At 37.1% G+C, this 27,830-nt stretch overlaps 5 protein-coding genes and 1 long non-coding RNA gene across 6 annotated transcripts; 2 read left to right on the forward strand and 4 right to left on the reverse strand.

Moving 5' to 3' along the window:
- Window positions 1-29: 29 nt before the first annotated feature.
- Window positions 30-6,017, reverse strand: LOC119989460 (protein NARROW LEAF 1-like). Its single transcript, XM_038834993.1, has 6 exons — window positions 5,799-6,017; window positions 4,150-4,644; window positions 3,892-4,035; window positions 2,402-2,642; window positions 1,147-1,647; window positions 30-683 (listed from the first exon to the last, which is right to left on the reverse strand). The coding sequence occupies exons 2-6, from the start codon at window positions 4,642-4,644 to the stop codon at window positions 244-246; spliced, it is 1,821 nt and encodes a 606-aa protein (XP_038690921.1). The 5' UTR covers window positions 5,799-6,017; the 3' UTR covers window positions 30-243.
- A 1,234-nt stretch (window positions 6,018-7,251) lies between these two features.
- On the reverse strand, window positions 7,252-10,575 carry LOC119989776. Its single transcript, XM_038835471.1, has 4 exons — window positions 10,138-10,575; window positions 8,160-8,312; window positions 7,939-7,994; window positions 7,252-7,621 (listed from the first exon to the last, which is right to left on the reverse strand). Exons 1-3 carry the CDS (start codon window positions 10,403-10,405, stop codon window positions 7,969-7,971), a joined length of 447 nt encoding a protein of 148 aa, XP_038691399.1. The 5' UTR covers window positions 10,406-10,575; the 3' UTR covers window positions 7,252-7,621; window positions 7,939-7,968.
- Window positions 10,576-10,659: 84 nt separating this feature from the next.
- On the forward strand, window positions 10,660-11,711 carry LOC119989777. Its single transcript, XR_005465894.1, has 2 exons — window positions 10,660-10,809; window positions 11,329-11,711. It is a non-coding gene; the product is annotated as an uncharacterized LOC119989777 (long non-coding RNA).
- A 1,392-nt stretch (window positions 11,712-13,103) lies between these two features.
- LOC119987800 (pentatricopeptide repeat-containing protein At1g79080, chloroplastic-like) lies at window positions 13,104-15,448 on the reverse strand. Its single transcript, XM_038832712.1, has one exon. It carries the CDS (start codon window positions 15,044-15,046, stop codon window positions 13,343-13,345), a length of 1,704 nt encoding a protein of 567 aa, XP_038688640.1. The 5' UTR covers window positions 15,047-15,448; the 3' UTR covers window positions 13,104-13,342.
- Window positions 15,449-17,114: 1,666 nt separating this feature from the next.
- LOC119987694 (zinc finger BED domain-containing protein RICESLEEPER 2-like) lies at window positions 17,115-19,378 on the reverse strand. The gene is made up of 3 exons (XM_038832615.1): window positions 17,532-19,378; window positions 17,282-17,490; window positions 17,115-17,173 (listed from the first exon to the last, which is right to left on the reverse strand). The coding sequence occupies exons 1-3, from the start codon at window positions 19,376-19,378 to the stop codon at window positions 17,115-17,117; spliced, it is 2,115 nt and encodes a 704-aa protein (XP_038688543.1).
- A 2,399-nt stretch (window positions 19,379-21,777) lies between these two features.
- On the forward strand, window positions 21,778-23,580 carry LOC119988493 (suppressor protein SRP40-like). Its single transcript, XM_038833548.1, has one exon. The coding sequence runs from the start codon at window positions 22,059-22,061 to the stop codon at window positions 23,364-23,366; it is 1,308 nt and encodes a 435-aa protein (XP_038689476.1). The 5' UTR covers window positions 21,778-22,058; the 3' UTR covers window positions 23,367-23,580.
- The last annotated feature ends 4,250 nt before the right edge of the window (window positions 23,581-27,830 follow it).

Raw genomic sequence — 27,830 nt, forward strand, 5'->3', positions numbered from 1 at the left:
AAATATTACTGATGCAAATGGAAGAGGCATTTTATCGAACGCTTTGTGTGCTTCACATGCACAGTGCCCTCAAAACCTTAAAAAATTCTTAAAACAACACATTGTCATGGTACACCAGTAGCCTTACAAGAAAACCTAATTGGATGCAATCACTCTTGCAAGCACTATGCATAATTATAAGTACAAAAGTTTCAACTCTTACTATCAGTATCCTGCATTGGCTCAAGAAGCCAGAAAGACCATTCATTTGGGTTCTTCAGCAGAGCTGGTTGAAGAACCTAAATGCCTCCCCTTGGCCTCCTTATCGCCCAAGTGTAAAGAAACACTTGGGTAATCGTCGCAGCCCCCATTTCTTAGCGATGCGAGATTCTCAGAAACTGCTTTATCTGATAGCTTGTTTTGATGCACTGGTGATTGTCCACTGAAGCTTGGAATGAACTGATGTTCAATGCTTGGAGCTGCCCTAATCCCTTCTTCCAAATGGATCTCGGTCCCCAACAGCAATGGGTTTGTTCCTTGGCTGACTTGTTCAGCATCCATCGGGACGTGCTCAATTTGGATACCCAGTGGCTCAAACGTGTCTTCTGCTTTGTCATTCAGAGGATTCCCATCGAGAGGTGATGAGTCCCCAACTGTAGAGCAAATTGCCGTTGCTGAGGCAGCTCTTTGTTCTTGCACTGCCGCTGTATTATAAAAGCACACACTTATCATGACAAGGCCTCTGAGATTAAATGAGTAAAAAAAGGAAAGCAGAATAGGTGTCATCAGGTACAATATTCTTGTTCTCCTATATTACAATTTTCTAGGCTAGTTCAATCATTCTCAAGTTACAATTGTTCTCATCGTCGATCCTAAATGCAGTCTCGAATTTATTTTCTTTCAAAATCCAAATGAGCAACCACTCCATCATTGTAAGAGATGGCTTTACTGCTGTCCTATGTGTTCAAAATCACACAAAATAGTTTCTTTGGCTTTAATATTGTTAACACAAATGAGTAGAGGTTTAGCAGTACTATAATCGGTGCTCTACTATTTTTGAGCTTTATGTACTTACTGACGTACTGTATAAGTTTTCAACAACAGAAGGATAAGTGCGACTATAATCATTGGACCAAAAGAATTAAAGGCATCGGTAAGAGCACAAACCTTTAAGCCCTTCATTGGTAGTGATGAGATCAAGTTCGAGAAGATTGAGTAGCCGCCCAAGATCTACGCCACTAGTCCAGTTCTCTGGAGGCTGGCCAACTTTCAACTTAAGTCGGCCTCTGTTTGCAGTACCACCCCAGATGATGCCAATAGGCCGTGGCTTCTCACCATTCTCTCCCTTCATTATGATAAGGCTTCCGCTATCTCCTTCAAGGTCAAATGTTTGTTGATTCTCACCAACAACGAGGAAATCGGTTAAGAAGCATATGCCTTTCTCATCATTGTACTCAAGGGCATAGGCTAGTACAGTTCCAGCAGTCAACCCAGAACTTCTTCCAACCTTCATAACTTGCTTCCCAATAAGGCTGTTGATAGGAAATTGCAAGTCTATGATCTTGACTTCACCAATCTCTCCTACACCTTCCACAGATGTCGTGACTGTGGACATGTCAAAATCATCAGCAAATGGGATGAATGCTCCATCTGCTCTAACGAATGTCTCTGCAAGTAAACAGAATCATAATGAATCTCCTGATGCACTAAACTTTCCAATCACTGAAAGATCTGATTTTGCTAATGGAGAACCTAAACCAATTTTTCAAGCTCCAATTTGCTCTGACTTTCCAGGTGTCTAGTATTAGTTTTGTGTCTTACATTAAGTAGTTTTGTCTCTCGGGGGCTCCCTTTCTATTCTCTTTAAGCTTTCTAGGGTTTTATTTTGGGGATTGTTATGAAGATGTCTAGCTAAATTTTTTAGCTGAGGTTAGAGGTGAAGTTTAATGGTTTGGTCTTGGTTTTATTGGATGGTTATGAATTCATAGAACTGATTCTTATCTACTTATTTCTTGAGATTCATTCTGATTTCCGGATACATTGAATGCTTTAGAAATCCCTGTGATATGAAATCAGTGTTTTAATGGTTAAACCATCAACCTTACTTGAGTCTTATCATATCCATATTTTGGGCACTTAATTGCTAAATCTTCCGATTGAGTCTTATCTTATATGCATGAGAAGAGGGAAGAGAATGCCCCGACTTATCAAGAAGAATTGGTATAGATAAACATGGTAAGTAAGCAAAAGTGCAAAACCCATACCTGCATCACTCTTAATGTCCCTATCCTTTCTAAGCAAGAGTTTGTTTGTTTTAGCTAAAGCAACAGAAAATGCTAAAAACTATGCCCGAGTCATAGCAAATGCATTCATGGTGTACCCTCACCTATTTTAGTTAGGCTACAAATATGAAGATCCTTACCTTGGTTCATTCCAGCAAAAATGCCATACCATAGATCATCCGTAATGAATGAAGTAGCTCTCTCCACAGCACCCAGATATACCCCAGGTCCAAGTGTCGGAGGCAAAGGATGAAACATTTTCTGATTTGGATAATCTAAGTCAACTGCGACGTGCCGATTTGTAAGAAAACCAACTTGTCGATTACCAGTTATGCTCCTCACTATTGCACCTAATGTTCCGTATGTCTCCTGGCTTGCTACCTGAATATGGCAATAAATAATAAGCATAACTACAGTCAGTTTTATCACACCGGAGTCCAAGACATTTTAAAGCTTCAGCTGAAAGGAAAACGAAAAGTAGGATCCCATTGATAGGTGACGATTGATGAAACATTGATGGGATACAAGTACCATTGATAGTGACCATGCCTAATGCATGTAGAATTCAAGGCAAAAGATTTACATAGTTTTGATCATGTAACAACACTGAACCACGGTGATGGTCTTACTGGCTTTATGCATGACATTTTCGCACCATAACCATCACTGTAAGCTTAATATTCACTCATCCACAAGATTTATCATCTCAAGGAGACAAAATTCTAGAGTGCATCTCAAAGTTTTTTATTTCAATGTACCAACATCTAAGATATAATACTAAATAACTAACTTATACGATCGAAAATACAAGAAAAGCAGAAGATTAACCTATGAATAGAGCTTTTGAATGATGAATCATTAACTACCAAGCTCATTAAGCTGATAAACATGGTATTAGAACGGTAAAAAATAGTTTCATCTAGTATACTAACGAAAAGTTATACTCGACCAAGAATTAACAAAATCTTCTTGAACAAATCTCTCACTGCTCAAAATATCTATCTGCAGGCAGTTTCCTATCCTTGAAGCCCTGTGAATAACCATCAATTGACATATTTGATGCACATATCCAAACCTTCCAAGAAAACATTGGAAATCAATTTCTCCATTTCGAGCTCTTCAAGGGGAAAGAAATTGATACCATTGTCGAGGTTCAGAGGCTACTCAAACATTGTCTAATAGTACTGGTTTGATTATCAAGCATGTTAATCAGGTGGAGACATTTTATGTCCCCCACTGAGTAGGTAACAAGAATATAACGCCAAACAATTTCCAAATACTGTCATTAAGAATTGCAGAGGTTTAGACAAATTACAGCATAAAGACACAAGCAACTGCTTTCATTTGTTCAACCAAGTAGAAGAAACAGAGTGTTACCATGGGCTTTATTTGTGCCAGAAGTGAATTTAAGGTTTACAAAGTCTATTTCAAAATGGCTTGACACATGAAAAATACAGAGAAACATTTCTCGAGGTAGGATGTTGTTAGAACCAAATTGGCATATTTGTATTTTATACGGGAAGACAGAAATCATGGCAAGAAAGGAAAAAAAAGAAAAAATCAACCACCAACTCATTGAGAAACCATGTATACCAGTGAACAAATATATAGCAAGGGAGCTTAAGAATACCTGGGATCCTGAACCAATCCGCATATTGCCCCCACGTAAATCATCCACAATCTCAGTGTACAGTTGTTCTTTGGGTGCTGGCTCAGGAGCCCCAAAATATGAGAACTCCACCACATCCACGTCACACCATACTCCTCCCGGTCCCTGATTGAATTATGTGTCAATCATTTTAATTGCAAATCACACCAACTGAAAAAACGAAAACAGGAATACAGTGAAGATGGAGTAAATGAACCCAAAAAAATTCCAAATTCTCACCTCTAGAGCATTGGGTAGACATTGGATGGGGCTCAGCCATTGCTTGTGAACTTTTCTGGATACAAAAACTAGAATAGCTGGTATGTCAGTCAGCACACCTCGCCGTATCCGAAACCCAATTGCAGTTCCAAGGCTGTAACATCGCAAGATCTTGCTATGAAATGCCCTTATAGTCATAAGCTCCAGGAGTGTGGCTGCTTGTTGCCCTTTCGGCAAACGGCCTAGAGTTTCGGGTAGCACCCCTTTTTGTAGATTAGCGAAGTAGTTTGCTCGCTCCTCAGCAGCATCATTTAGCCGACTAGAGGTTGGCCATGAGAAATAAGCAGCATTGCTCTCACAATGCTGTCCAGCCGAAGCAAAAGGTTGAATTGTTGGAGCACTTATTAAAGGAAGATTAGGATTGTTCCAGCCATTGTTCTCAACATCCAAAGCTGATTCCTCTGATGGTGTTGAACCGGAACAACGAGCCCTCATATTAAGTCTGGCGCGCTCCATCTTTCAAAATCAAGAAAATTAAGTAGCTGATAGTAATGAGTTGGTAAAAAAAGGAGGAAGAATGAAGAGGGTAACACAAAGCAGTAAGTTTATACAACGGGAACATGCACGCAGATTCACCACAATTACCAAAAAGACAATTTATTTAATTTTGAAATATTCTCAAAAGGTACACCAAATCATGGAACGAACAATCATAGAGTCGTTAACTTCATACATAACTAGGTATAGTCTACCACAATGGAACAAATCATGCAAATGGAAACGAACATGATAATCGATTATGTAAGATCTTCATTGAGAACAAATATTTTCCATAAAAAAGAAGAAGAAATGAAGATAACCATTAAAAGAAGCTTTGGCATTAATAGACGAAAAATGATGGGCAAGAAATTTCCTTCTTTCTTCTTTTTGTTGAATCACAAAAGAGCTAACGGCGAGCAAAACAAAATTGAACCAGGCCAGAGAAAAAATAACATTCAAATACTGCCCATAAACCTAAAAAAAAACCTTCAAATTTCACAAACTATTTTGAGAAACCAAAAGCAAATATCCCTGGAATGGGATAAAAACTCAAGTCCTATATATCAGAAATCTGCATTCTTAATATTTAAATGCAAATTTTGCAAAAATAACAATGTCCCAGAAATATGCAAGAGCAGGGAAGATTGAGCAGATTATTGCAGATAAGCCAAATCTTCAAGTAGAAATGGGTACCTAAGGACATATCCCAGGAAGAACAACTAAAGATCATGTAAGCCAAATTGCATAGGAAAATCACACTCACAAATACAGACGTTATAGATATGTATAAGTACGCACGTATATGGATAGTCATAGATATGTCCATGTGTACATAGATTCCTTAAAGATACAATGTGTTCCAACCGTTTTAGCTTCTTTTAGACATTTTTTCAGCTGTCTACATCGATTTTCCGAAATTGAACATCCTCTCCATCTTGACAAAACACCGAGCTCAATTTAATGTCTTAAAATAACCAAACAAATGACATGAGAGCAAGAACACCTGCTCTTATAGTAGTTCAGCACAACACAAACATACAAAACACATCAGAAAGGCAAAAGAATTACGTAAAATACCCAAAAAACAAAAAAAAGAGCAAATTTAAGAGAGTTAGGATTTTAAGACTCACGGATCAACAATAAGAGGGTGCTTAAGGAGGTCTAAGCTTCAAGAGACTCTCAAGGGCTTAAAGAGAGAGAAACCCACATCACGTTTATCCCCAATTGGAGCAAGAATCTCTTCATAAGCAGCAGAGATTGCAAAATAGATGCAGAAGAGTTGTAACTGTAGAAACCCATGGAATCAAAAAACAAAGAAATTCAAATACAGCGAAAGTAAAGCTGCTTCAGTGGCGTTGTATTTTAATGAGTAATTAACAATTAATAATATTTACAGCTAAAAGACGATGTTTGTGGGATTTATAATTTGTATAAGCAGGCTCATAGGAAGTTCTATGTGTCTCCAATTCCTAGCCGTTGATCAAGGATAGCTAAGATTATCCAAATGGACTCCATTCATTCGATCTTTTGTTCGTGCAATCAAACGGCTGATACTAATATTTAAAAAATTTGCATTATATAGAAAAGTAAAAGTAATGATATAGCATATAAAATTAAAAATCTTGGGAATATAAAAGTAAGAAAAAGATAATGATGTTGTTAATGAACTTATCTTCTCTTATTGCTTCGAGAGGCCAAAAAATAAAAATTATCTTATCTTGTTAAAAAGTATTATTTAATCATATTGGGATAATAATAACTTCTTAAGCGTGCTAGTAAAAAGAAAAGAGTTACACGCCGGTGCGACCTTAGTTGGCTCTCATTCATGTATTTCTACTCGGTGGGCAGGATTCGAGCCATGTGGATAGCATTTGTGTGTGTATTGTATGTGAGTGTGTGTGGATTACATGTGTGTGTGAGTTGAAGAGTCACATGTGTTATGCATGTGCGTGTTTCCATTGTCTTGGGACCTCGACCTTCAATTGTCGATTGGCTTCGTAGTTTTGACCCTTGGCTAGATCACTAAGCTATATCAAAGACTTAGCCTTCAACTGTTGCCAACTCGGGGGTTGAACCCAAGAACTTCTGTTATGATTGAGAAGTGGAAACCTCTTGGTTTGAGTGAGATTTTATGTTTTGTGTGTAGGTTGCATGTGTATACATGTCCGACCTAACCTAACCCCGATCTTCTAGCACAACCTATATGTTTTATATTTATTTGCATTATGTACTTTGCTATATGTAGATATGGATGTGAATTAATTAACCCACCTTTTTGAGTGCTTTAACCATGTTATCAAGGTCGTTGATGTGCCCTCCAAGGGCATTCATGGCTTTTCCCAGCAATGGATAACCTATGGGTTGAGCCATGCCATGGACCATCGAACCAAGAGGTCTCAACTCTCAATGCCCATAGGGTTCAATCCAGTGAGTCAGCTGCAGCTCAAAAGCTTATGGAATGTTGTAGCTTTGCTGGTGGTGAGGTAATCCCCTCCATCTTCTCCTCCTCTTCTTCCTTAATTTGCATAGATCCTCCCCCAATGGCGGTCTTCTTGGATAGAGATTTAATTACGTATGCAAATATCAAGGACTATATATAATACTCATTTGCAATAGTAACTACTTGTGGTTGATTCCATGACCAAATGGGCAGAAGAATTGGTAGCATTCTCATCACTTCTTTGGCCTTGGGCCTTTATAGATGAATATAACAATCAAATTATTCAGAGTTAATGCAGATGCAGACCAACCAAAGAAAGCCACTTTTGAAGCTGCCATGACTTTCTTGATTTCTTTCCAGGAAAATTATCAGGCAGCCCCGGACACGAGAAAAAAGAGCCATGCTATGGTAATGGTATAATACTGAAGCTACCGCACCCAGCCCATCTCTGCCATCGTCAACCTAACACCATCAAGGCTGTTTAGAAACCCATCCACCAATGCAACTTCAGTCCTAAAAGACACAAACAATTACCAGTTATACGGACATTACCTCACATTCGGTTGCATTTTTTGCCACAGCTTGAGTGAATACAGAAGGAAATCTAATTTTCAAAAAAAATGTCACCACTAAACACCCTTCCAAATCTCACCTCATTTCAACCTGATTATAAATGCCAAATTAGGACATTAGAAAAATTTAATAACTCTCCATTTTATGATGCTTATCCTCATGAATAAAAAAATGAAAGTAAGGAAAAAAAATCAGAGAGCATGAAGAGAGTAGTATAATATTATCAACAATAATAGTAAAAGGAAAAGGAGAAATACCTACACAATTGGTGTTATGTTGGATTGTTGTCACAAACTCTCTGCAACTGTTTTCTCTGCAAAATACATTTTATTTGCGATGAACTTCAATGGACAACTGAGCATGTGAGAGGCAACAAGAAGAAAATTGAAGACGGACAATTTAAAAGATACTGTTGTATAATTAAGTGCCTCAAAAAATAAGAAAAGTTAACATGTAAGAGTTTGAGTGCTGTGTATACCCATTGATAGAATCCGATCTATATTGTCAATGCGGCGTTGTATGGATTTCAGAAGTGAATTCAGAGATGATACTCTTTTTCTAACGCCAGAAATCTTTGCTGCGTGCTGCATAATGAATGGCAAAGGTGCATCTTCTAACAATTGATCAAGCTCTATCAACATACAAGCAAAATTTTGGAAGTACTGGTTAATTATAACATACGAGAAATAGCAAAACCAAAAAAGTTTTAAATAATCAGAACACTTCCATTCATTCATAGAATCATAATGCACCTTATTCAGATAATTAAAAATTGAAAAGCAATTTTGAAACCACAAAAGAAATCAGTAGTAAAAAAAGATAAACAACTCTTGTGCACAATGCTCACATAGTGTGGACAGGGTTGGGGACAAGTAGGATGTACACAAACCTTACTCCCCACATAATATGTGGAGAGGCTCTTTCTAGCAATTAAACATGTGACCTCTAGATTGCACAACTGTAACTCTACACTAGGCCACATGTTCGTCTTTAAAAGAAATGGTGAGTATTCAAATTTGTTTCTCGTCTGAGGTTGATGATCTTCTCCTCATCTTTGTTCTCTTCAAATATTTTGAGTAACCTTCATTTCCTTTTTATCTAATGGACTCTGAGATGATGATATTCAACTAGATGTTTTGCCCTTCTTTTCATTTTACCAATTAAGGGACTTTATAAGTTTTTTTATACCATTTGCACATCTATAATTTATACTTTTAAGAATTAGAAGTACTTTGATAATTAGTATTTTAGCTATTCAAGGAGAAGGGAAAGAGGTGACCTGAAATTACAATAGACAGTAGTCCGCGGAGCCCCACGACCAGGGACCATTCGACAATGGAATACATTTCAATAAAATTGGGGATAAGCATGTTATTTGGGTGGAAAGACCATTTGAAGATGAAAAAATGAAAAGGGCTTTTGAAGATTGTGATAAGGCTAAGTCTTTAAAGTTCTGATGGCATCACATTGCCTTGGTTCAAATACCATTAGGAGATTGTTCCCGAAGACATTCTATAGATCTTTAAGGAGCTTTACGAAAATGGGAAATGCATCACAAACTCTGTGTTTATAACTCAACTTCCAATAGGGGCATAAACTCTATTCTCTACCCCATGACATTCACAGATCTGAAAAGTTATCTCATTCTGTGGTGAAGGACCTGAATCGAGTGCAGGAGATAAAAGTGATTACACCATGACTAGCTCATTATTCATATATAGAGTCCTTCTCTAGTAAGGACGTCTTATTCTAGCTAAAATACGGATCTTTGCTTTTAAGACGTTGAATCTGACCAATGGCTGTGATTAGAGGTTATTAAACAATCCTAAACCCTACATCCTAACCCCCAAACCCTAAATCAGCTTTAATCTTAGCCATTTGGTCATATCCAACGGCTTAAAAGCAAAGGTCTTTGTTTTAGATAAAATAATGTAAAATGTTGTAAGTGTATGAAGCAAAAACTAAGCAAACAGACAAGATTCGGTTTCCCAAGTTAGCTGCTGAAAGTTCATTGAGTCACGGCTCTAGGCATGTTCTCATTTTTCCAATCCCATACAAATTCTGCCCAAATGAACCCCAGAAACAAAACTCATTCATCATGGAATGGCCTTATGGCCATCAACCTCAATTTTGCACAAGCATTGATCATATTACCTGCATTTGCTGCTTTATCAATAAAAACTGTATTGGTATATCCTTTCAGCCTAACAAACTTAGACTATTTCCCGCAGAAGGAATTTTCTCTATTAAGTTTCTGCTAGACATTAGAAATCCTTAGAAATGTCATTCTTTTAATATCTTAGCTCTCCAAGCCCCTCTTAATTGTATTCTTCAATTTCAACTTCAAGAATTTCAATTCGGTCACCTAACCTCATACGTTATTTTCGAATGCAAACATGCAACAGAGAATGCAAACGTGCAACAGAGCGTTGAGCTTTCAAAGGAAAAGGAAACACCTATGGTGAGACGGTCAATGGCAGAAGCGAGGGTGTCCTGCGATTCGGTAGTGCTTTGAGCTTTGGTGTCGAAATCCCTTATCACAGTCGCCAGCATCGAGGACAACCCCTTAGCGAGAGCATCTGTGCTACCAGGGTTGGTTGTTTCACCATCAGATACTAGCTTTGATTGTTGACGATCATCATGTTCTTCCCCATCGATATTTGTAGTAACGGAATCAACGATTTCACCTTTGGAATCGCGGTTATTTTCAGGTGAAGCTTCCATGTGAAGTGAAACGAGAGGAAGGATTGTGTTTTGTTCAGAGCTGGACGGATGGGCAGTGAGAGTCGCGGAGTTTGCCACCGGCGAAGAAGCCCAGTTTCGCCGACGATCTGATGAGGATTTTTTTTCAGACGCGGATGTGGCTAATACTGACCCTTGGATTAAAATTAAGGATGATGAAATCCTTTTAAAAGAAAAATCGAAACGTGAATGACCAAAGTACCCTAATCCGCGGCTGCAAATTACAATTCCGATTAGGGTTTTGCAGAAACGGAGAAACTACACCTATAAATATACATAAGTCCCTCCTTCAGAGATCTTCCTGGAGAAGTCGGCGATCAGAATCAGATTGAAGTAACTGAATCAGAGAAAAAGAGAAAGCGTGATCAACGAAGATGAGAGCTAAGGTGTATATGTTTTTCTTTTTCCTTACTCTCTTTTCTCTTTATTGTTGGATTTGTCGTCGTTCCTCATTGTTTATGCGAATTTAGCGATGGGTGATGTAGTATACATACATATTTACCTATATAGGTAGTTATAATAGCGAATTTTAAGGCTTGGGGAACGATATACTGCAAAATTGTTGTTTGCCTAGCATTGTTGTCGTTGGAGTGGAGTTTCGATTTTGTGAACACGGTGTGAAGTTTCCATTACCATGCCCGTAAGACTTACTAAGTTTTTGTTCTCATTGGTATTATATATCCAAGGTAAGATTGATACAAATAGAGAAAAGTGTAGAAGGGGAGGTCATGCTTTTCTTTCTGAAGCTTGTTATATCTGGTGAATTGTAACTTTTCAATGAAAGATTGTTGCTGAAATATTCTTCCATTACAACATGGGCATGAAATATATCGTGGAATTTGTTTCTTAAATCTTTTTTGCTGTTGAATTGAACTGGTTTATTTATTTATTGTTTGACATGCCAGTGGAAAAAGAAGCGTATGAGGAGGCTGAAGAGGAAGCGTAGAAAGATGAGGCAGAGATCCAAGTAGGCAGAAGGATGGGTGCACAATGAGCTCTCACCTGATGTGCCTTTATGCCTTTCTGTCATGTACAGCATGAGCTTGTGAGGGATGAAGGTTTTTCAATTGTGGAAGCATCATATGTTTCTGTCTTTTAGCTCTAGGGGTTGTAATTGCTATTAAGACTAGCTTTTGGCATTTGGTTACTGGCATTTATCTCTAGCTGTACTGCTAGGAACTATGCTGGTTTACACTTATATCGTTGAATTGTATCAGAATTACTTACTTTAATGTGGCTTTGAATCACTCTTGAAGCTTTTCTATAAATGGATGACACCATTTGAATAGTTGGTTGCTTGGATCCATATTTAGATGTCTGATCTCCTCTAATCCATAGAACGAGACTTAATTGATATGTACACTGGCTGGGGTTAAATCATGCCGTTGTGCAATATTTGTGAAGAGTTATCATTGTTGTTCATTTGCTTTGATGTTTTAGTTGAATCCCTCATTTAAGTGCCTTTGAGTAGCTGGGAATTATATGATGTGTGGTTTAAAGTTTTGGCATCTTGATATCTGTAATGGCTTATGCTCTTCACGAGCCTTGTTGTGTTTAGATCTAGTGGTTAATGTTTTTAATGGTATGGAGCACCATTTTCTGGGTCGAGGTTTCGAATGTTTACAATTTAATTGAGAAGCATGGCAACAGGCTGCATTGCTTAGACTTTTTTATGTGCTTGGTTGGCAGAGGAACTGTTTTGTATCATGGGAACCTGATACATAAACAAAGTAGTTGATCATGTTTCATTCTAGTTTGGCCCATACTTTTAGAATGTCATGTGTCATTCAAGTTTTGGGATGTTGAATTATGTTTGTGGTTCAGTCCATACACTGTCAATCTGCTGGTCTAGCTAATATCAGCTAATATCTATAACCATAGCTGTAAATGCTTTCTTGATTTTGCGCGTGACGAGCAAGTGTTGCAGAATTCTGTCTGTTTCAAGTGATGGCTGCATTTTTGCTCTATACGCATTTCGATTATTGATATTTTGCTGGCTTGCTCGTTTCCTGACCATTGCATTTTTCTTCTTTTTGGTTGTGAAGTAGGGGAGGCTGTTGAGTGTTGAGGCACTCTTCCTTGTGTCCCCAGATTTGATTCAAGGATACTACCACTTGCAGATTCATGCAATGATCATGGATTTGTCTCAAGCGATAGAGATAACTGTGTTAATTGAACCAAAAATATTTTAAAAAATGCAACTGATTGTGTTATCTTGGCATTAATGACTAGACAAAAGAAACTGAAATTTCTCTGATGATGTTGACAATGGCATTTTGCCCATTCATATAATATTCCCAGAATTGCAAAATCTGTACAACTTTCATAAGCATGTTTATGGTTACATTAGCCTACAAGACCATGGAAACTGCAGAAACCCTCAATCTAAAATTGCAACTCAAGCAACAAACAGTAAGTTATGTCTACAGAATACATTGTCAATTCTAGCATTGGTAAGCTGTTCAATGTATATTTCTACATTAATTATCTTAAGAATGATTGAATGAATACCGTGGCAAGAAAAGAAAATTTAAAAAAACCAGAAGATGAGACTTGCAACAATATCCCATGAAAGGATACTGCAGTTTTCCCAAATTTCTTTCCCTTTCTTATGTTTTCTTCCAAAAAATCAAAATGACCATGTAACCTATCAAAGTCTAGAATCTACAATCAAACAATATAAAAAACATTATTATGACCCAAGGTAAATAGCTAGTTAGATCACATCTGGGGTAAGGGATAAACTATCATTGTCATTTCAACAACTATAGACTATAGTCATCTTGTACAATTTAAACTCCTTGGAATGTCTACACAGTAAACAGGTTTCAGCAATAATATCCCAAGCTTAAAGCAAATAAAGATCATGAATCCTTCACCTTATTCTATTTCTTCAATTTTCAATCAAACACATTTGTTCTATATCGGCAGCTCCTCGAGATCATATCGCATAACAAGTCTTTCAACTGTATTTTGACTGAGGACATTTCTCATTTGCAGCTCCTTCAAAACTTCAGCTGCTAACCCCATTTCTTCTTCATGGGCAAGTCCTTCAACTATAATGCTATATGTCGTTTCATTAGGCATATATCCTTTCTCAATCATCATCTCAAATACTTCTAAGGATAAATCTGTTCTTTGAGACTTGCAGAATCCTAATAACAGGGCATTGTAATTGACAATATCAGGTTTATGGTCGGTTTCTTCCATTATGCACAAGATCTTCATAGCCTCGTCTAGCATTCCCTCCATACACAACCCCCTGATCAAAGACGAATAGGTATAAGAGTCAGGTGTAAAACCATACTTTGTCATTTCGTATAAAAGCAAGAATGCTGAGTAAGTGTTCCCTTTTCTACACAAGCTGGTTATCACGTTGTTGTAGAAGTCGTGAATGGAGGAATTTTGTTTACTGCCCAAGCTATGAATTATGGAAAATGTCTCTTGAACCCTTCCCTCCTCACAAAGCAAAGTAATAGCATTATACGTGCCCTCGCTAGGATTACAGCGGTGATAGATCATTAGGTCTAGACACTTCACAATGAGATCCAACTTTCCCTCTTTGCATAGACGGGCTATTATTGGGTTGAAGCTAGCTGCGGTGGGCTTGAATGGTCCCCTTAACATTTCCTCTAAGACTTCCAGTGCTTGTTGGGTCTTGCCATGGATTGCAAGGGAATTAATTATTATATTGTAAGTAACCATAGACGGGGAACAATCCTCACCATTCATCTCTGCCAGGAGCTTATTTGCCTCCTCCCACAGTCCATCATAGCACAGATTCCTGATCAAAATGTTGTAACTCACAGTATTGGGAGTGAACCCCCTCAACGGCAAATCCCTGAAGAGACAAATTGCCTCCTCAATTCTACCTTCCTTGCACAACCCAGTAAGCAAAACATTGTAACTAACCACGTTAGGTTTCCCACCCTTTGCAATTATCTCATCCAAAAGCTTAATGGCTTCATCTGCTCCTCTCTCCTTATAAGCTGCCTCTAGCAAAGATGAGTAAGTAAATGCATTTGGTTCATGCCCTTTTTGCATCAACCTTTCCACAAACTGCAAGCACTGATTCAAGTTTCCCTGCATGCAGAATCCTCTAATAAGCGAATTATAAGTAACAATACTAGTAGGGTACCCGTAATCTTCCATCTTTTCCACCAACTGCATCGCATGTCCAACATTCCCCCTTTTACAGAGATGATTAACCAAGAAAGTATAAGAAGCTGCATCAGGTATTATACCTGACCCAACCATCATCTCCATCACTCTTATCGACTTTGTCATCTTATTTGACTTGCACATATCATACAACAGCTGTGTTGCTTGAACCACATCAGGCTTATACCCCTTCCCCACCACGTACTCCATATGATAAAATGCATGATTGAGCCTATTTTCCCTATTTCTTGAATCGTTCTTCCCAAACCTCCAATTGGGTATTGGCATCACAGAGTCCTTTGGAGAAATGGTGATCTGGGTTGATGCCAAGACCCTGGAAAATCCCTTGTGGAGTGATAAAGACTGAGAATTTGGGACATTAACTGACAACCCGCAACCCTTCCCTCTCCCATCTGGTGATGGGTTCCCCAAATTAGGCACAGAATTCAACAAAGTTGACATGGCCAAAGAGAAATTAGTCAAGCTACAAAGACCTATCTTAAGTTCTTGCTCTTCTTAAATACAACAACAATCAAGATTTCGGGTTTTCCCCAAACTTCAATATGAAATATCTTCAGTGCAAAATTAGTCAAGAAAGAAAGCAATAGACAAGAAATGAGAGGCGATGAACATACACTTCGGGTTTCAGTGGCTTTGTGGTTTCAACTTTCAACCTTGCTTAGGGTGAGCGAAAAAGAATTGAGCTAGTGAACACTGGATGCCAGGATTTGATATTTCTTAGCAAATTCTGGTGAAGTTTTTGCCATCCTATTGGCTATTATCCGAAGTGTGAGGGACTCGGAACGACAGCGCGAACACTATGATGAGCGTTATCTACACCCGTAATAAATAAGCCCTAGGTAAAGTTATAACAATGTCAAGTATAGTCTTTTTTTCTTTTTCTTTTTTCACAAAAATACAGTTTTCACCCTATAATTTCAGCCATTGGCAAAGAAAATAAAAAAATAAAAAAAAAGAGTTGAACAATTCATCTCCTTCATTGTAACTCAGTCTTAATGGATCTTCACAAGGAAGAAATCCTAAAGAAACATCAAAGTCTGACACAAGACAACGGCGGCAAAAGATTCTTCAAGCGTTTCGAGATCGAACAGAAACATATCTAAAGGCTCGTGAGTAGGAGAAACGCTAGCTCGAAGAGATTGGTCACCCATAAATGTTTACTAAAAGATTGACCACATGTGTCCTTTTGAGGTTGTGCTACTGAAGAGATTGTTTAGCTTGAAACAATGCCAAATGGGAAAGTCCCCTTGTTAGAGAAAGAAAAGCAAAAGCAAAGTCAATTTTTCTCATACACAAACGGGAATAAGGGAACGGGGAACAGAAGCAAAGCAAAGTTGACTACATATTCCTTCTAATGACTGCTTTTGGCAACTAGTCTCCTTAGGCCCATTCATTGGATCAATTGTGTCATGATATAGGCCTAACATATCTTGAAGAAAGAAATGTAGGTCATTTGCCTCTGAATCTGACCTAAGATTGTCAATTTCTAGACCTAATTTTTTAACCAAGTTTTGACCTTTATTGGGTATGGATGAACAAGTCCTTGATTGAACAACAACCATGGAAAAGTACTAGTCCTATCTAATACCTAATTTGAAGGAAAAAAAATTTTGAAAATTGGCTACTAATTAAGCTACCTAAAACTACAAATACTAATATGATCTTATAACATGATTATATATATAATTACTAGGGCTGCAAAAGAGTCGAGCCGAGTTGAATTAACTCGATTATTTACGTGTTGACCTCATTTGTATCTTATCTTTTTGAGAAACCAACTCTACATCAAAGTTCAAACCCCACTATTAGGGGTGGGAATTGGTCGGTTTGGTCGGTTATATTACGGCGGAATACCCGGGCCGAAATATCGGTTTTTTTATATACTAAAAACCGATGACCAACGGTTTAGAAATACAATATATGAATACCGACCAAACATGTTCGGTTTATACGGTCGGTTTTTCGGTTTTTCGGTTTTGGGCCAAAAGTATGGGCCTAGTACAATATAACTCTATAGTCCAGTATCATTGCTAAGTAAGTAAAACACTCAAAAATCAACAACCATTGCAAATGGCCCATGTCAAATACTCAAATGGCCCATAAGTCTTGACCACTTCAAAGCTAAAATAGTAAAATACATATTACAAATGCAACAAAAATGGCCCATAAGGCTTGGCTATTTGAGATCCAAATAGGCACACTCAGACAGAATTAAAAGTAAGATTAAAATTCCAAATGCTTTGCTTCAAAATGATGCTGCCAACAACTAGTTCGACAAAGATGCTGCCAACAGTCCAACAACATGTTCCAAAATTCCAAAATCCAAATGCTTTGCATCTGCCAGTCATACACAGTAGCCAGCAAGTTAAAAATTCAAAATAAACATCAACCAACAATTCAAATAAAGTGATAAACAACAGCCAGCAGACCTAATATACATATATAACATTATACCTATCACAATACCAACAAAACACAGCAGCCCAGCAAGTCAAATTAAGCATTTAAGTCATCGAGCAACATCTTGATCTTCCTCCACATTTGTAAGGCCACATTTTTCCATAAACTCTGTATACGCAATTATGACAAATGTATAAGTCACATAGACAATAAGAAGCAATCTAGCAAAGTAATGCCAATTCAATTGTTGAATAATTAAAGTAAGTTGATACATACCATTCTCAATCTTTTCATGATGTTCAACGTCATCCATGGCTTCTCGAAGACTAATTGACATAGAGGAAGAACGCATCCAATTTTGGGTGCAAATGAGGGACTCGATCACAGTAGGAGACAAAGAACTTCTGAATGAATCAATAACACGTCCAGCAGTGCTGAACGTTGACTCAGAAGCCACTGTGGACACAGGAATTGCAAGGACATCCCTTGCAATCAATGAAAGTACATGGTATCTACTTGCATTAACCTTCCACCATGCAAGTAGATCAAATTTTCATTATCCTCTTCCAAACTCTCCACCAAATATTTCTCAACTTCATTCTTGTTTTCCATAGATTGGGATTCCTTCAAGTGCTTGTGAAAGTTTGCCAATCTTGTTGCCCTAGTCTCCGTAGGAGGCATTTCGTTGCTCCACAACTGTTGACTCACCATTCCTTGTGTATTAGAAACACTACCACCTTCTAGATATGCATTATATAGGCGATTCAAAGTGTCTTTCACTTTGATTGCTATCCCCGACATTACATCAAAAGAGAACTCTATCATCTTCAACTTGTATCGAGGATCAGGCACAAGTGCAACAAACAACAAGGGGTTCATCTTATCAATGTCTCCCCAATACTTTTTAAACTTGGCTATCATGTTTTCAGCAACACTTTTCAACACTACATTTCCACCATTGCACTCGTGCTCAATTGTATCTTGAATTGTCAACAATTCCATAGCAAAACTATTAGCTGTGACAAATTTAGTGCCTGAAAAGCGCAAAGTTGCATCATAGAAAACCTTAAGAAACTTGGCAAACAACCTCACTTTATCCCAATCATCGGGATTAGGAACCCCAAAAAGAATTCTCCTTCCTCCCTCACAATGCTCATCCTCATAAGCGGCTGCACGTAAAAAGCTGGTATCTTCCTCCTCTAATCTTTCAAAAGCTTTTTGGTAACTCTCAGCCCTCTCTAACATTTCATAAGTGTAATTCCACCTTGTAGGCACATCTAAAACCAAATTATGTTTGCATGACAACTTTTCTTTTTCTGCACATAATTTAAAAGGTTTTGATCTTTGTGGAGATGACCTAACCCATTTCACTGCATTTCTTACCTTGACTATGCACTCATCCATATCTTTTAATCCATCACAAACAATAAGATTTAAGATATGTGCACAACATCTCACATGCAATAATTCATGATTCAATAAAGTGCATTTTCTAGATTTCATCTTTTTCTTCAAGAAATCAATCAACAAGTTATTTGAGGATGCATTGTCAACAGTAAGAGTAAGAATCTTATCTATTCCCCAACCCAGTAAGCATGTTTCCACAATTTTTCCAAGTGTTGAACCCTTGTGATCTTCTACAATGCAAAAATTCAGAATTCGTTTATGCATGATCCAATCACTATCAATGAAGTGTCCTGTGAGACACATGTAATTCAAGTTTTGGACAGAGGTCCATGTGTCTGTAGTGAGACAGACACGTTGCCCTCTAAGAGCCTTTCTCAAATTATTCTTCTCAATCGAATACACTTCAAGGCACTCTGAAGTCATTGTCTTACGACAAGGAAGTTTAGTCCATCTAGGGCAAATTTCACGTACAAATGCCCTAAACCCCTCACCCTCCACATGTCTAAAAGGCAATTCATCTATTATGATCATGCGGGCTAAGGCTCGCTTTGCTTTCTTCTCATTAAATGGTTTTGTCAATGATGTAGCTGCCTCACCAGGCGTTAAGGTTTTAAAATCCAAAGTGGACTGCCCCTTTACCAATTGGTTCTCTTTGGTCATAATCCTCAATGGATTATCCTCAGCAGTACATACATTAATTAAATGGTTACCCAAAGCCCCAATACCATTCTGTTTTGAATCAGCAGCATAACCTTTTCCACAAAATTTACAAAACGCCTTACGTTTACGAGTTTGATTTTTAGGCACATCATAATAATTCCACACCCATGATCTTTTTCTAGAAGCAGTATTAGGTTCACTAACCGCTGGCACTGGATTTGGTGGAAGCGTTGAGCAACCCTCTACATTTACTTCTCCACACGTATTTTTCGCAGTGTCAATACCTGGCTCTTGATCTTGAGCCATGACAAAGTACTAATCTGCAAAGTGCAAACGAAAAAATGCAAACTTATTAAATCAATACTTGCAAAACGTACATCACCATTCTCTAGGTTCAAAATTAATTTCAAGAAATAATAAAGAAAACATAACTCACCAGGTTAATGCCTTAATTGGAGGTTTGAACTTTGAAGCACAACAATATGAAAAATTCCTCTGTCAATCGTAAGCTCTTTGACCTGCAAACAACAATTGGAGTATCATTTTGATAAAATCCCTAGATCGTGATAGTTTAGACTAACCCTAAATGGCTAAATCATCAAATCATAAACCAATTTCAGCCGTAAATCAGTAAATCACAGAGGTATAGAAAGCTGAGACTAATCCTAAATCGTGACTGTGTTGGGTTTGTTGACTGTTGAGAAGAGAGAACTGAGAAGCCCTAAATCAAAAAATCGTGATGAAGTATTGAAGTAGAGATGTAAGATTGTAAGGGGTTGAGCTGCTTATTGTGACCCCTTGAACGTAAGAGATTGACATCTGAGTCTGACTGACAGCCTGAGTCTCTGAGAGGCAGTGAGAGGTTGAGTCGAGAAATTGAGATGAGCGACAGAACTGGAGAAGACGGCGTCGCCGTAGAGTCGTATACGAAGAGTGGAGAAGATGAGAAGTGAACTCAGGGAGAGTACTGGAGAAGACAAGACGAAGAGAACTTAGAGTCTTAGACAAGTCAGACTCGTTAGTGGACTGGAATCATGAATAGACTATTAGATTTAGAGTATTAGACTATTAGTATTATATTATCTAATAATTATCTATAATTATATATATATATATATAAATTATAATATTTAATAATTCGGTCGGTTCGGTTTTACCGAACGGTTTTAAAAAAAAAAATGAAACCGCCCATTAATTTTAAAAAAAATTTGAGAACCGGCTAAATATTCGGTTTTTTAAAAAGAGAATTATGTGAACCGACCAAACGAACGGTTCGGTCTGTCGGTTCGGTTTTGTCGGGTTTTTTTCACAGCCCTACCCACTATATTATAAATATCAAAAGATGGGTCTTGTACCTCTTGAAGCATTTGATTTCTTAAATTCCTTACGTGTTTTTTCTTTTTTAACTATTGTTTTTTAATAAAACAGTAAGCATGTTTTTCTATTTTAATTGAAACAAAAGGATACGATAGTTTAGAAAATGCCTTCAAGGGTGAAAACGAATTGAGAGAGACAGAAAACATAGTACTGCAATTATTTTGGTGTTATTGTATGTAAAGATCACTGATATAGAGATACTGAGTTGTTTTATTCTTGAGACAACATTGTTGTATACTGCTTGCACAATTGAAGGCAAGATCGCGAATCGTTTTAAAGAGGCGACTTAGTTCGTTCGATTTTTCATTCTTTGCAGAGCTTGAGGTGATATTTATATGATTTTGTGTTACTACTTCAACATAACCACATGAATTCGTCCCTCATAACCAAAGGTGGATGCACTCCATGGGCACGACCCTAGTTACCCCATAAATTTTCCACTAAGCCTAATATGGGTTGATGTCTAGGCCCCTAGTAAGAAAAAAAGGCCTCTAGTCCACTAAGATACTTAATAAAAAAAAGGTTCACTTAATGACCCATGCATCTTACTTCAACACGGTCCACTAAGATACTCAATAAATAAAAAGCCCACCCAACTCACTGAGATACTCAATAAATAAAAAGCCAACTCAATGCATTATGTGACCCACACAGCCCACTTTGACCCAATTCTCCTAAACCCAATTCTATCACGATCCAACAAAGTCCACCCAACCCACTATGTACTTTCTTATTATTTTGAAGTATTATTAATGTATTTTTGTGTTTATAATCTATATTCGTGAATCCATGACATAAACAACCCAAAAAAATTATGGGGTTGTTGCCCCTAGACCCTCACACAACTTTTTTATGACCCCAATGATCCTAATTCCTTGATCTTGTCACTCCTCATACCCTATGATTTTACTCTTAAGGACATATGATCTTTGTTCTACCGCCCATCATATTCGTCATACCCTCGGATGTGTAATAGAGTGGTTGATGTCCTAACCTCTTTGGGATGCTCAGCCGAATCAATCTCAGTCATGTTGGAGTCGATTCCCCTCATTTATGCTCTACTTACCTATAATTGTAATCCTATTTGATTAATGAAATTTCTTATTTCAAAAAAACTCAATCTAGATGGCTAAATTATGTGTGTTGTATTATTGGTTTGATTTGTTACCTTATGAACAAAAACATATATGTACATGTATACTCCTAATTTCGACATCAAAAGTCTATCCAACTTTGGATCATAAATATATTCAGGTCTATGACTTTTTAAAAAAAATTCGAAATCATTTCAACTCAAAATATATTTGAGGATTTTTTTTATAAAGTATGTAAAGAAGATTTATAAATACCTTTTCTTTTTTTCCCTCATTCAACCTTATCTTAAACATATATAATATTTGTATACGCATATACACATGTATACACATATGTATATATAAATAGGACAGTGGACACCAGCAAAGTACAGTTCATCAAAAGCCTACAAACCCTAACAAACTGCCAGCAAAGCTACTCTCTCCCCTTCTCTCTCTGGATCTCACAGTACTTCATTTACACTCTTCCTGTATGTTCTAGCATTTCTTCAGCTATTGCATGGTCACTCTGAAACATGGCCTCCGCATGTTTAAAGACCATCGGAGTTTCGCCGGAAAACTTCCCGCCGGCGCCTAAGTGCTCCTCCTACGGTTGGCTGAGTCCCAGAGTATCCTTCACCCGCGAAGAGGAATCGTCGAAGAGCAAACCGGGTTCGGATTCTTCTTCCGGTTCGGATCCAGTGTTGTCTGATCCCGGTGACTTTGAGTTCCGTCTGGGGGAGTATCCTGTCGCTATGCTTCCGGCCGACGAGCTTTTCCTTGACGGGAAACTTATGCCGCTTCAACTCTCATCGTCCGTCACTACGACAACCAACATCTCCTCTTATAACTTCTCCCTTCCGGAGATGAGGTCACCAGAGACGGAGAAGTCTATCTCCGGTGTCGATCCTTACTTATTCTCTCCTAAAGCTCCGAGATGCTCGAGTCGGTGGAGGGAGCTTCTCGGGTTGAAGAAGCTGAACCAGAACCAGAACCAGAACCAGAACCAGAACCAGAACCAAACACAAAGTACCAAGGCCCAATCTCAGAAAACGGCGTCGTTTTTGCCTTCCAACACAAACTCCTCAGCCGCCAAATCTCTGAAGCTTCTCCTAGATAGAGTCTCGAAAACCACTTCAAATTTTCCTTCGTCAGCATCACTGGATGCGTCACTGAGTCTGCCATTGTTGAAGGACACCGATTCCGAGTCCGTGTCCATCTCCTCCTCACGTTTGTCTCTCTCCTCGTCGTCCTCAAGCCACGACCACGACCACGACCACGACCACGACCACGACCTCCCTCGTCTCTCTCTGGATTCCGAAAAGCCAAATCCCGGCCCTAGTCCGAACCCCTTTTTGCGAAATCCGAATCCGAACCCGCCCCGTATGAGACTTGTCAAGGCAAGGACAGAAAATGTGACAAGCAGTAACAACACCAGCAGTGGATGTAATACGGGTCGGGCGGTAAGGAGCCCCATGCGTAGGCAAGTTAATACTGGGGAATCGGGTCGGGGAGTTTCGGCGGATAGTCCGAGAATGAACTCATCCGGTAAGGTAGTGTTTCAAAGCTTGGCGAGGAGTTCAAGCAGTCCAAGTGCCTTCAATGGAGGACCAAGATTAAAACACAGAGGCATGGAGAGGTCTTATTCAGCAAATGTGAGGGTCACTCCGGTTCTCAATGTTCCTGTTTGTACACTTCGTGGGTCTTCCAAGTCCGGGTCCGTTTTCGGGTTCGGGCAGTTGTTCTCATCTTCACCACAGAAGAGAGAAGGCAATGGAGGCGGAGGAAGCAACTCCATTAAAGTCCAACGGAATAGTAGGAACCGGATCGGTGACCGAAGCTGAACAAACCAGTGAAGCTGCTTGACAGAGTAACCCCAGTATATAAAATGCACTGATTTTGATTTTGAATTTTGTAGTCGTTGAAGCTAACCCTGGTAGTGAAAGAGATAGTTAATCTCGTAATTAGGTTTTTCAGGGTTTCTATATCTTCAATTTTCTTTGTTTCTTCACTGAGCTCATGACCTGGGAAAAAAAATCTCTGTTTTTTGCTGTTCAATTATTTTGTGCTTTTTTTTTTGTGGGTTTGATCTCATGAAGTAATAATTTAATTTCAGTGATTCGTTTTTTCTGGGAAATGATGCCAAAAGAGATTCAAAAACAGATAAGTGAGTGAGAGAAAGAGATTAATTATTGGGGTGTGATTTTAATAAGATTAGGTTCATGTGGGGGTCATGTGTGGCTTTCTCTTGTTCGAACATGTAGGACAAGCTTTAGAAATTCTGCTTGGTTGGACACTCACTTTGGCTCCTCATAATGCAATAACGCCAACGGGAAAAAAATTTTGTCATGGTTTTTCATTTGAACATCTAATAAAGTCTAAAATCGGATTGTTAAATCCGTGCGAACTGAAATTTCTCACCTAACGATAAGATAAATTGAATCAAAATTCAGGACGTGCACGTAAAAGTGTTGCTCACAATAAAAATCGAACCGAGTACCTAATGAGTTCTTTCAATTTGTCTTACGGTATTTTGATCCACTCTTTGAAAAAAAAAAGGATAATTCACTTGGAATGTAAATAATTTAGTGACCCAAAAGATGCTAAGACTCAAGTGGGCTTTACATTAAAATGGTAAATAATTTAGTGAATAGTGATTGAGTGAGTGAGAAGTGGACGTAGCTAGTCTTTTCTTTCTAAGTTTGTCGTGATCTATGGGGGGTATGTGTCTCTTTGTTCCAGTGCATGCCGTTACATAACAAACATTTTGGGTATTCCAATAAATAAATCTATATATAAATAATATAATAAAACAAAGAAAACATATAAAATAAATGAAGCTACTTTTGATTTGACATTGTAGAATCTAGCCTTTAATACCCCTATGGATATTTTGATTATATTACTTTATTATTGTCTTTGTTGATTTTAATTTTTTTTTAAAATTTGATTTGATTTTATCTTTTGGATCTCAATGATATGTGTGTTTGACCTGGTCACCCTTTTGGGACCTATCTTTATTTTTGTCCCTTTTTTTGTTTTTGGCTCCTCACAAGCCTACCTCAAATGGGATGCCCCCCATTTCATTTCTTTTATTTTAATTCCATTTCAATTTTTATATTTTGTAATTAAATATTCAAATGGGTTTCTTCCTATAAGGACAAATCAATAAAGTAAATGAAATATAAGTAAAAAATTTATGAATATTATTACTTTTTTTGGTTCAAAGATGATAAACCCAAATCTTGTGATTATTTAATTTCCAAATTATTACTAATTAAAATTTAAAACACAATAGGCATCAAATTCAAAAGTGATTTTTGTGTAGAAACATAATAATTAAGTGCAATTAATGCAAGAAGTAGTAACTCTGGACTTTACTTCTTTCTGTCTGGAGCGGATACTTCATGATTCATGTTACAGCATTACGAAGTTTTTTTAAAAAGGTTTAAATCGAATACTTCATTTTATAATAAAAAATATTACATTTAACGACACATTAACAACTTAAGAATAAATAAATCTTAGCTGAGGAATTACAAAACTGAACAATAAATATCATACTAACACTCGGTAACACCGAAAAGTATCCGAATAATCATGTTCCGATAAGCTTGGACACACTAAACAATTGTTTCTTTTATTTTGGATTTATATATTTTTTTAAAAATATGTTTTCTATTTTCACTTTTTTAACGAAAACCAAGATTTGACAGACAATGAATGTTATTGGTACAACAAAATTGGGTCAGATTTCAAACACCAATGATTTTGCAGAAGAAAAATTGAAACATTTAAAATTTGAGTTTAAAAAAATTCTATAAAATGTTTGTAAAAAAGGGTAATATTCTTCACAAATTAACTATATATATTTAATAAAAATGAGTAAAAAATTTGTTACTAGCTATAAATTTCAGGCCAACTAAATGAAAACCATATGTAACAAAAAAAAAAGAAGAAAATATGTGTTGTTATTTAAAATTGACTAAAAGGATGTGTTGTTAATTAAATAATTAAGTGTGTGTGTGTGATGGAAGTTCATGTGAACAGAAATAACGTGCATTTGCACAGTTCTACCTCTGCGTAGATTCCTCATCACCCAATCTTTCTTTTATCCTCCTCTCTCTCAGATGTCGATTCAGACATACATACATATAATATACATACATACATACATGCATGCATGCCTAGATAATATGCTGTGCCATACACATATACATATGTATATACATATATATATGTGTGTGTGTGAATAAGTTAATTAATCAACCCTTACTACATCAGACAACATAAAAATAAACTCGTAAGTTCAGGAGGGAGCCTTCCCTCTCTGCCTTTTTAGAGTTCGTGAGTTCGATTTCTACTTGAACTCGTATATAAATTTGTCAAGCACTTACTTGGCACATGAAATTTATAGACTATTGCGCGAGCTCATGAGTTCATCCAGTTCACAAATAAACGATAATGACACCATTATATATACATACGAATACTACTACCACTTTTTTTTGTATGTAAGTGGGAATTTGGCAAACTCAACATAACAGGAATCGCAATTCACAACCACCTCAGCTAAGAGGGTGAGATAGGTTGTAATCGATAAATGAACCACGTTGAACCCGAGTCGGGCAATTCTGGCTCGACTAGATTCGATCAAACTTGGGTTTGGGTTAGATGTCAAGTAGGGATAATAGTCTTTTTTTTTGCCAGAACCTAGTTGGCATGGCTAGACTTGCATGATATACTTCTTTTAACTTTAAATCAACTCAACCACTTAGATGTGTTCAAATTGGAGGTCGGGACCTAAATTCAATTTACTACATTGACACTCTGCAAATTTTCATAGTGTTTAGATTTACAAATAAAAATCTAAATACCCTAAGATTTATGTAGAGTTAAAGAGGATATACAATTGCTCATTATAAAAGAAAATGAATTATTTTTATTAATTATATTGATTTAAATATATTGGTGGAGAATTCCAACATGTGAATGACATAGGGTAAACGGTAAACAAGTCATTCTAGTAATACGGGTTAAGGAATCCTACAATAGAAATCATTATAAATTTGTAATTTTTCTGTAATTTTAGTCGCCGACGTTCCGTCTTGTTATGAATATATAATGCACAAATTTTTTAAATTTGGTAAACAAACTTTGAGGAGCTCGTCAAAGAAGTAAATACTTGTTGAAAGATTTGTGTATTTTGTCAAGTGAGAAGGGTGGGATGAAAACGTTGAATGTCAATGTCTTTATCATCTCCTTCTTCTGAAACAGAGAGAGATGGATAAATGCATGTACAGTGTGTGTGGGACATGTGTCACGTCATCATATCTTTGTCTTTTTTAAGACGTCAATTACAGAGAAACTAATGCCAATAAATATATAAATGTAAATTGATCTCTGTCTACACACACACACACACACACACACACACACACACACACACACACACACACACACACACACACACACACACACACTTAATTATGATTTTTGTGAATAAAATAAAACATTATTTACAAAAATAATAAAATAAGTATACGATAATTTATTACATTAATGCGTAAAAAGTAATCATGTAAGAACCAAAGTATAGAAAGAAGAATGCGAAGAACACAAATCAATACATGTTCAAGCTCATTATTTGAGTTATATATATGGTGGTCGAGATAATTTTTTATTTATTGAGTTGAGTTTTGATAAAGTTAGAACTCTATTTTGAGAGTCATTGCAAAATTATTATCTTTATTCATAATTTATAACAAAAAATATGCATGCCAGTACAGTTGATCCGCTGAACCAAAAACACACGGTTAAAAAAAAAAGAGATACATCATACATGTGTTTAGAAGGTGAAATAAATGGTAAACATAAATATGTTTTACCTTTGAATTGAATTTGGATTTAAGAAAAGGTTGAATTTGATCAAACATGAAATAAATGCCAATCTCATTTATTGAAAGCCATGCCAGTTTGTCATATTTTGACTGAAATTTGGCAGGCATGATGAACAACAGTGTAGTCTATATATATATATATACACATAGCTGTAGCTCTCTGCGTTGCTTGGTTTTAAAGTTAAACCAGCTGTTTTTTATGAATTAAAAAAACAAAATTTTGAATTTGTAAAATTTTGGAATTTGTGGTTCTTCAATGTATTGGGTGGGCAAATCTGCAGTTCTTGATTTTGTTTTTGACCTCTTGTTTCTTTTTAGGGTTTATTCAGCCTCACATCTGATTTGATTTCTTTTGTCTATTCTCTCTCTGTGCATATCAAGACAAGAAAATACCTTATTTGGGCAAAA

This window comes from Tripterygium wilfordii, chromosome 21 (assembly GCF_013401445.1).
Source record: "Tripterygium wilfordii isolate XIE 37 chromosome 21, ASM1340144v1, whole genome shotgun sequence".
NCBI lineage: Eukaryota > Viridiplantae > Streptophyta > Magnoliopsida > Celastrales > Celastraceae > Tripterygium > Tripterygium wilfordii.

What these genes read in the sequence shown, in the direction of transcription:
- LOC119987694 (XM_038832615.1), bottom strand. Translation starts at nt 19,378, where the DNA reads ATGGCTCAAGATCAAGAGCCAGGTATTGACACTGCGAAAAATACGTGT. An exon ending in ATCTACTTGCATGGTGGAAG is followed by an intron (nt 17,491 to 17,531) that starts GTTAATGCAAGT and finishes ATTGATTGCAAG; the next exon opens with GGATGTCCTTGCAATTCCTG. An exon ending in TCATGAAAAGATTGAGAATG is followed by an intron (nt 17,174 to 17,281) that starts GTATGTATCAAC and finishes TTGCGTATACAG; the next exon opens with AGTTTATGGAAAAATGTGGC.
- LOC119988493 (XM_038833548.1), top strand. Translation starts at nt 22,059, where the DNA reads ATGGCCTCCGCATGTTTAAAGACCATCGGAGTTTCGCCGGAAAACTTC.
- LOC119989460 (XM_038834993.1), bottom strand. Translation starts at nt 4,644, where the DNA reads ATGGAGCGCGCCAGACTTAATATGAGGGCTCGTTGTTCCGGTTCAACA. An exon ending in GTCTACCCAATGCTCTAGAG is followed by an intron (nt 4,036 to 4,149) that starts GTGAGAATTTGG and finishes TAATTCAATCAG; the next exon opens with GGACCGGGAGGAGTATGGTG. An exon ending in GGATTGGTTCAGGATCCCAG is followed by an intron (nt 2,643 to 3,891) that starts GTATTCTTAAGC and finishes TGCCATATTCAG; the next exon opens with GTAGCAAGCCAGGAGACATA.
- LOC119989776 (XM_038835471.1), bottom strand. Translation starts at nt 10,405, where the DNA reads ATGGAAGCTTCACCTGAAAATAACCGCGATTCCAAAGGTGAAATCGTT. An exon ending in CATTGACCGTCTCACCATAG is followed by an intron (nt 8,313 to 10,137) that starts GTGTTTCCTTTT and finishes GTATGTTGATAG; the next exon opens with AGCTTGATCAATTGTTAGAA. An exon ending in AGATCGGATTCTATCAATGG is followed by an intron (nt 7,995 to 8,159) that starts GTATACACAGCA and finishes TGTATTTTGCAG; the next exon opens with AGAAAACAGTTGCAGAGAGT.
- LOC119987800 (XM_038832712.1), bottom strand. Translation starts at nt 15,046, where the DNA reads ATGTCAACTTTGTTGAATTCTGTGCCTAATTTGGGGAACCCATCACCA.